General features: G+C 36.3%; 1 protein-coding gene and 1 non-coding gene across 2 annotated transcripts; one reads left to right on the forward strand and one right to left on the reverse strand.

The window, feature by feature from the left end:
• Nucleotides 1-787: 787 nt before the first annotated feature.
• On the reverse strand, nt 788-6,466 carry LOC104211619 (oxidation resistance protein 1). The gene is made up of 8 exons (XM_009760707.2): nt 6,141-6,466; nt 4,588-5,099; nt 4,409-4,481; nt 3,479-3,559; nt 3,328-3,391; nt 2,092-2,179; nt 1,472-1,556; nt 788-1,282 (listed from the first exon to the last, which is right to left on the reverse strand). The coding sequence occupies exons 1-8, from the start codon at nt 6,294-6,296 to the stop codon at nt 1,199-1,201; spliced, it is 1,143 nt and encodes a 380-aa protein (XP_009759009.2). The 5' UTR covers nt 6,297-6,466; the 3' UTR covers nt 788-1,198.
• A 123-nt stretch (nt 6,467-6,589) lies between these two features.
• On the forward strand, nt 6,590-6,662 carry TRNAR-ACG (transfer RNA arginine (anticodon ACG)). The gene has a single exon. It is a non-coding gene; the product is annotated as a tRNA-Arg (tRNA).
• Nucleotides 6,663-8,065: the final 1,403 nt, after the last annotated feature.

The raw sequence follows: 8,065 nt of genomic DNA on the forward strand, positions 1-8,065 counted from the left end.
TACATCAACTTATCAAATTCTTGAGTCGATTTTATTGTCTACCTTTATTTATACTTTTTTAATTGAAAATTTGGCTTCAGGCCCCAATCTTGTTGAGACGGCCTTGATTCAGTGTAAACATCCATAAGTTTTTTTCTTGGAATATATACGTACCCACATGGAGGCTTTGACAACTTCATACAAATCCAAGACGCCTTGCTCCCAAATTAACATTTTAAATCTCACTTATATATGGTACTCATATTCTTTGGAGTAAAACTACATTGCATCTTGAGAAGTTAACTTTCGTTAAAGTCCTCATACAACTCGTGTAAAATAAAAATGTAACGTTCTTGTTCCCCGTTGAAATGTTTTTATCAGATGGTTAAAAATTTTCAGTTGGCTACAGAAAATGGCCAAGTTTCGTCCCATTAGAATCCGCATTATGTAATAATACATCTAATTCATCAGTAAGATCAATGGTTGATCGATCATTGCCAAAACAGTAGCGAAAGACTTCAAGAGACCAAATTAATTAGCTTAATGAGTACACATTCAAGTAGGAATTGCTTCAGGGGGTTGCCTCAATACACAATACTTAATAATATGGCTTGAGAGGTTTAATTTGACCCAGCACCAGGACCAAATATCATAATATCATACTGTCAAAGATTTCGACTCTTCGGATGTAAATAGACAACACCAAGCACCTGCTCAAACAAGTCTAACTTACATCTTAAATTCAGTAAAGAAAAATTCTTCTGCAGTATCAGCAGTGCAGATTATAGGTTCAGCATAACCAGTAACGTTGGTTCAAACCCTGTATTTCTCTTAAGAAATTCACTGAATATGTACAAAATATTAGTTTGGAACCCATAACTTAAAAGAACTAGGATCTCAAGCCCATAAACTTCAAATCATGGCTTCGCCTCTAATCACAGCACATTAGCCTCAGTCACTGGAGAACAGTTTTAAGGAATATTTTCAGTTGGCTCTCACATTCATTCTCATTTGCCAAAGCAAATAAAAAGAAAGGAGCATTTTATCAAACTTGTTGGCTATACATGTAAGGGAACACATCTATACAAGTGTAACATTGTTGCTTAACATGTGACAAAATATGTACAAAAACTATCCTGCATTCCACATGGTGCTCAAGCACGGGCATCCAACAGACACGATCATTTAGACTGGAAGGGAAGCATCTGAAAAGCGGTAATTACCAGCGGCAAATTCCAGGTGCCTCCGTTCGCAAAAGGGTAACCATCTCTTCGTACTTGGAAGTATATACAAAGCCCCATAACTGCATGGCACATGATAAATGTATATTGCACTCTTAAAGTTAAATTTCATATAGCTAAGTGCAAACAAACTGCCCTGTGACAGGCTGACACACACATGCATTTAGATATACAGACATAGACAAGGCAGGCCACAACCCGCACACGTATGCAAACACAAACAACACACAGAGATCCAGTTGCGAGTCTACCTCAACTTCCTTTACTTCAAAGTCTTCAGTATGTGCCAAACAAGAATTTCCATAAGTTTCTGATGTTGCACTTGAACCTGTTAGCCTGAAAAAGTCGACTTGAATTAAATCCCAAATAAGCTGAAATCATAAGATTTGATTTCATAGTAAATATATTAAGTCAAAAAGGTGAGGTTCATGACGATGATGATGATAGTTTCTACCTTGAGTTCATTGAGAAGGTTAATATTTCAAATTTTGACATGACATCCTAAAATTGGATGGACGAAGAAGGTAACTCCCAAGAGGCTGTGGGCATTCGATAATCCTCTTTTTTCTCCCTTTATTGGAGGACATTATGATACTAAGTAAGAAAGTGGTGAAAAGGCATTCAAACATAATTAAACATTAGATTCATTAAGTTGAAACATACATAGCCAACACAATCTTTTGTCTACCTTTTTTGGTGCAACCTGGCTTTTGTTAAAGATGTAGTTCCATGTTAGATATGATGAGGGCCTTGCACAATTTTGTAACGCATTATCTTACTGTTTTACACCATTTATAAGATTTCATCTTTATTTATTAAAAAACATAAAGCAATGAAATAAGGAGCAACAGAAAGGAGAAAGAAATCTTACAGATCCCCATCTAAGTAGAGAGCAAAATGACCACCACCTCCCAAAGCTAAATACTCAGTAGAGCAGACAGTGAAATAGCGATTGACACCTACTTAGGCAGCAGTATCAGTGTCATAAGAATTGGTTTGAATACTAAACAGTCCTAAGGCTGATCGAAAACATATCCATAAAAAGCAAAAGGAAATGAATAATAAGAGTCAAAAACAGAAACAGTTCGGGGTCAATTGGTTTGTGAACAAGTTATACTGGGATTATAATACGGGGTTTAAATTAAATAATGACTGGATTATTTATGGATATACTTTTATTGGTAGAGATTTGGATCATTGAATGGTTATCCAATAAATAATTGGAGCAACGGTAAAGTTGTCTCCGTGTGACCTTATAGGTCACGGGTTCGAGCGGTGGAAGTAGTCACTAATGCTTGCATTAGGGTAGGCTATTTACATCCCGGGATGCGGCTCTTCCCCGGACCCTGCGTGAATGCAAGATGCTTTGTGCACCGGGCTGCCTTTTTTATTTGGATAATGAATAAAAATGGTATATGCAGATATAATATAAATCATGTCTTACTACACTAGATAGACTTTGATAAACTTTTATCTCCAATTTTAACCTTCGGTTTCTTAAAAGACACTGGGAGAAGAGTTCTCGAGAAGAGCAAGTGTGTAATCTTGTGGTTTTTTCTGGGGATTAGTAATCCCGAGATTGTTATCCCACATAAAGTGTGGTAAAAAATAATACCACAATTACGGTACAAAAAATCCCATGATTTCTTATACCGAAATAAAAAACTCAACCAACGTGGGATAAATGATCCCACATTTTTCCAGGGATTATTATCCCCTATCCTCCCGTTCCAGTCATGCAACTCATGCCAGGATCGGGACAGTTGTGATTTAGTAGAGAAAAATATGACTAATTCCTGGAAAATAGTAAAAACAATTGATTGTTACATCTTTAGCATACACCATGAATATCTCAAATGACAGTAAATCATGCAACCAACGGATTTAAATGTTTCAATCCCATGTTCTTCCACAAGTGGACCACTATTTTAGTTCTCCTTTTGATCATCAATTTCACAAACAACAAAGGATGATGAGACGCTGAACAATCCACTCCCATCCCAATGTATTAATCAAATTTATACGGGACAGAAAACAAAAACCAAAAATGGAAATTTGTTCTCCAAACATGAAATGTTTGGTAAAAATATAAGGAAAGAAGAGATACCTGTGGGTCGAAATATAACAGGTTGGCCAGATACATTTGAGAAAACAAATGAATTATTTGTACCCTGTCAAATACCACAATCAAAATCAAGAAGAAAAATGGAAACTCAAACACAGCACTGACATGTTTTGAGTTTTCAGCTCAGAATTACCTGATATCTTCTCTTAGTAGTTGCCCTTAAAGGTGCATCAACTAGGCCACCAAATACAGCACCGTTACGATCCCCAACAACCTATAAGATATGGACATGAGAGAGACAAAACTAGAATCCCATACCAGGTTTAATAATCTGTAAGTCTGACGTCTTAATGACTACATCCACAATTCATAGTGACAGAAAAGAAAAAGACACCAGACACAGGAATGCTTTTAACTTCAATAATGCAAAAAGAGATAGAGCGCTCAGACTCATACAGAAAGAGCAACCAGCTAGAATAAAAAACTAAAGTGACAAATTTACTGCCTTTGACTTCAAAAAATGGCACACAGCGAACTTCAGAGACGTTTCCAGCTCATGATCTATCTTTTTTATTTTTCAAAATAATAACGCTTAACCCAGAAATCTTGAGTTCCAGAAATCAGAAGGAATAAATTACCAAATTATGAGTTTATCAGCCAAGAGAGGCATTACATAGGTCTTGTTATGAAGGACATGCCTTGTCTTTTCTGTGAAAATATAAATCTAGCTGACCTCCCTGATATTGGAAGGATTACTTGGTTTCTGAAAATATGATTTGGACTGTGACAGCAACACTAATAAGTTAGGGCATAAAAAGATGACAGGACCTGGGAATATTTGACCATCCATTCATAAAATAGCTGGGTCTTATTCCATGTATAAGCTAGCATGGGGATTCTACTCTTTGTTAAGTTCAAACAGATTATCATAAAGGGAAAGGAGATTATCCAATAGATTCTTTGAGAAGTGAAATACACACACCTACAACAAAGCAATAGGTCTTATTTATGTAGACCATAAGCAATCAAATAACTGTTCAAAATGTAAACAAAACTACTTTCCAATACGTTAATCCTGGTACATAATTCTTTAAAAGCAATATATATCTCTTAACATACTTACCAGCAGACTGATGCCATGCCAGAGTAGGCTTCTCCTATATAACGTTGAGAGTGATATTCCATTTCTCCATGTACTGGCAAAATAGAAACGAGAAGTTAAAGTGGAAAGTAGTAGAGAAAATAAGCATATAGATGCTGCTGTGAAAGGGATTCAAATTTAATCAACTTATGATCCCCTGCCTGTATAACAAGACCCACTTCCTGTCCTGCACAAGCACCGGTAATGCAGCATAAAGAGCACTTCTAGCCTTCTCAGAGAGGAGCATTGAAGGCTCAGAAGTTTCCGGAAGATTGCTCTGAGGAAGTTTCTGATTCATATCTTCCAAGGGTATCTGATCATCTCCAGTAACTTTGGAATTACTTCCATCATCAAACATCATCTCAGAACTGCCCTGTGCAGAACCCTGATTTCTAAAGCCACCTAGTCTAGCGACTCCGTGAAACGCTCTACCAAGGGACTGTTTACCCCTGGAAAGTATACTTTTTCTTCTGCCAGGTTCCTTCATTATAGGTTCAGGTGTTGACTCGTCTTGCTTGCCACTACTGTTAGACTTACTCACAGATCCTGAGGTCGACAGCAGAGAATATAGAAATGCGGTGAAAGAAGATGTATCAGGACCATCAATTAAATCCTTGGCATCTTCCTCTGCATATGACTCATGCTTACTTCCCTCTGAATCAGATCCATCTTCCTAAATACACTCACAGCAAGATGAAAAGGGGAAATATTACAAAACCTCTTTGTTGTGAGTATACTGGATACCAAATTATACAACAACAACAACAACAAATACGCCTCAATCGCAAACAAGTTGGAGGTCGGCTATATGACTGAGCATGTTTCTCCATTTAAACTCATATTGTATTCCAAATTATATGCCCCAATATTTATGTTATGTACACTGCATTATTCATCTAAAATAACAGGTAGTGAATACTAAGAAGTGCTTATGATGGTGCAATTCTAGTCATATCTTGTACTTCTCTAACTCTAGACAACCTAACGATTACCTTATGGTGGAAAAATCAACAAGAGCGGAGAGACAAACTAGATAGGATTTGACCTGAACTGAATCCCTCTGAAAGCCAAACAAAAAGAGTTTAACTTATATATAGTGACAATGTAAAGACATGTTTACTATTAGGTCACTCAAAAGATATTTGGAGATAACCCTCCATAAAAAGATGGAATTTGTAATCTTGAGGTAGATTACCTAAGGTAAGGCTGCGTACAATAGACCATTGTGATCCGCCCCTTTCCCCGGACCCCGCACATAGTGGGAGCTTAGTGCACCGGACCGCCGTTTTTTTTTAACCTAGGTAAAGGTGACCCGATAGTGTAAAGCCGGTCGGTGGGTATTAGTTAAACTCCAAGAAAAATATATAAGAAAAGAAAATTCTCACTTGCCTTAAACTATGGTTAGAAAAAAAAAAAACATTTACCCAGTTCAGCTAAAGATTGCAGATTAGCTTTTGCAGAGACCCTAAGCATAAATCTCAGATTGAATAGTTTAATAGTGAAAATGAAAACTACTACCGTAGTAAGCAGTAACCCGAATTAGGCAAAGCACAACTACGCAACAACCAATAGTCAACCTAAATCTTTATCGCTGATCAATTTCCAATTGAGTATTCAATAGCTGAAAATTATCACCTAAATTATTAACCGCAGAAAAGAAAGCATAAATTAATATGACGAAAAATGTCGAATCCCAAAAAATAATTAAACTTACGGGTAGAGGAGGCGGACGAGGCTTTAAGGGTTTATCAGAAATGGGGTTGAGAATAACAGTGGCAAAATCTGATACAAAGTGTGCTGCTTTACTCCTTAATGAACTCTTCTTCTTCTGCTGAACAAGATTTTCCTCTTCTTTGTTTTGACTACCCATTATTTATTAAAGCTTTGGTATTTCTCCTTTTGATGACAAGAAATTCCACTATGCTTTTGTGATGCTGCTCTAATATCCCATATTTTTCAATACCTTCAAAGGCAAAAAAAACTTCAGAATATACACTTTTTATTTTCTTTTGAAAAGGAAAGTGAGTGGAATATATTAGCAGAAAAAGAGTGTGTTGGAAGGGACTTTTCTTTCTCATCAGTTGTTAGACATGGATAATCATCAACCATCTGTTTCTGTAAAATGTGATATTATTTATTTTTAAGCGAAATACTTTCAAAAAGGACTCTGTGGCCCAATGGATAAGGCGCTGGTCTACGAAACCAGAGATTCTGGGTTCGATCCCCAGCAGAGTCAAATGTTGCTGAATGCAACATTCAACCAATCTGGCAATGCAATCAACAAGTTATAGCTCAAAAACAGTAGAAATTTGATTATTTAACAATTGTCTAATAGTGGTGATTATTTTGGAATTTAATCTTTGAAGTCCTATACGATGTTTCACAATTGTTCTGGAGAGAGAAGCTCTTTGTTAGCTGCCAATTTGATTACTCAAAAAAACATTTTTCACTTGTCATGATTCTTTATATTCATCTTCGCCAACCTTTGAACTTATTCATAAACATATGTCAATTGTTCTATTGTTTCAATAAATTAACTGCACAATCTAAACTAGCTGGAACTCATACTCTTTTCTTTTCTTTAACCGGAGTTGGACTGGTTATGTTTGATGGAACTCATATAGGCAACTTTAGTTACTCTGTCGTTTATGGTCGAATGCTATAGCTAGTGAAATTTCTGAACTTGGTTTAATGCGTCGATTAGCTGCAAATAGGAACAACTGACTTTGGCTTTGAGAACGTGGCTCCTAGGCTGTTATTTCCTCTTCCGTTATGCAGATGGAACATCTTTGGTTATCCGCTCCTTTTAAGGAGGTTCTGAGACTTGAAATTGAAGTTAAGACAATGAACTAATAGCGACGTATATCAGTAAGAATAATATGTGACTGTTACTGTTAGGTTAATAATCCTCCAATTTGATGTAAATTAGAGTTGGAATTTGTTCATATAACATGGCTAGCACATGAAAATTTACAAACCTTGGTCCTAAATCCTATGAAACACCAAGAAATATTACACTTTCAGTAAAACGATCCCAATTCAAGGGCCATATCCTCTTCTTGCAATAATTATCGGATCCCACTCCTATCCATTTTTTCTTCTCTCCATTTTACCATATTCCTACTTGAATTTGTAACCCATGTGTCTTTAAATGTCAAAGTTCCTGTTTTGGTTTGTCTAAATCGCGAGCATACTGGTAAAAGATCTTTGTTACTGAGTACTCACTCTGCCCACTTTATGTAACATTCTTTCTTTTACGGTCTGTCTTAAGAAAGATAATATCTTTCTATAGTTAGAAACAATTTAATTTTGAAAAAATACGGACTAAAAACTATCATAATTATATGTGGACCTCGTCGAAATTAAGGAAACCTTCGAAGGCTACCGCGTGTCTTCGATTTGGTTTCAAAAGGTCGACGTCATGAGGTCAAGGAGGTTCAGCAGAGGACCAAGACGAGCATTCCCTTTAGTAGAATAGTAACGGTTAGTTTTAGAAATATGGTCCCCTAGAGAATATTCCAGCAAATATTCCTTCCAGTTGTACTATTTAGGGTTTTATGGCCCATGTATCCTTATAAATAGAAAGATATGTAGTTATAGAAGGGATTGGACACTCATTATAAAAAAATAATACATTGA

The sequence above is a fragment of the Nicotiana sylvestris genome, chromosome 5 (genome assembly GCF_000393655.2).
Source record: "Nicotiana sylvestris chromosome 5, ASM39365v2, whole genome shotgun sequence".
Taxonomy (NCBI): Eukaryota; Viridiplantae; Streptophyta; class Magnoliopsida; order Solanales; family Solanaceae; genus Nicotiana; species Nicotiana sylvestris.

What these genes read in the sequence shown, in the direction of transcription:
- LOC104211619 (XM_009760707.2), bottom strand. Translation starts at nt 6,296, where the DNA reads ATGGGTAGTCAAAACAAAGAAGAGGAAAATCTTGTTCAGCAGAAGAAG. An exon ending in CTACTAAGAGAAGATATCAG is followed by an intron (nt 3,392 to 3,478) that starts GTAATTCTGAGC and finishes GGTATTTGACAG; the next exon opens with GGTACAAATAATTCATTTGT. An exon ending in CTCTACTTAGATGGGGATCT is followed by an intron (nt 1,557 to 2,091) that starts GTAAGATTTCTT and finishes CGACTTTTTCAG; the next exon opens with GCTAACAGGTTCAAGTGCAA.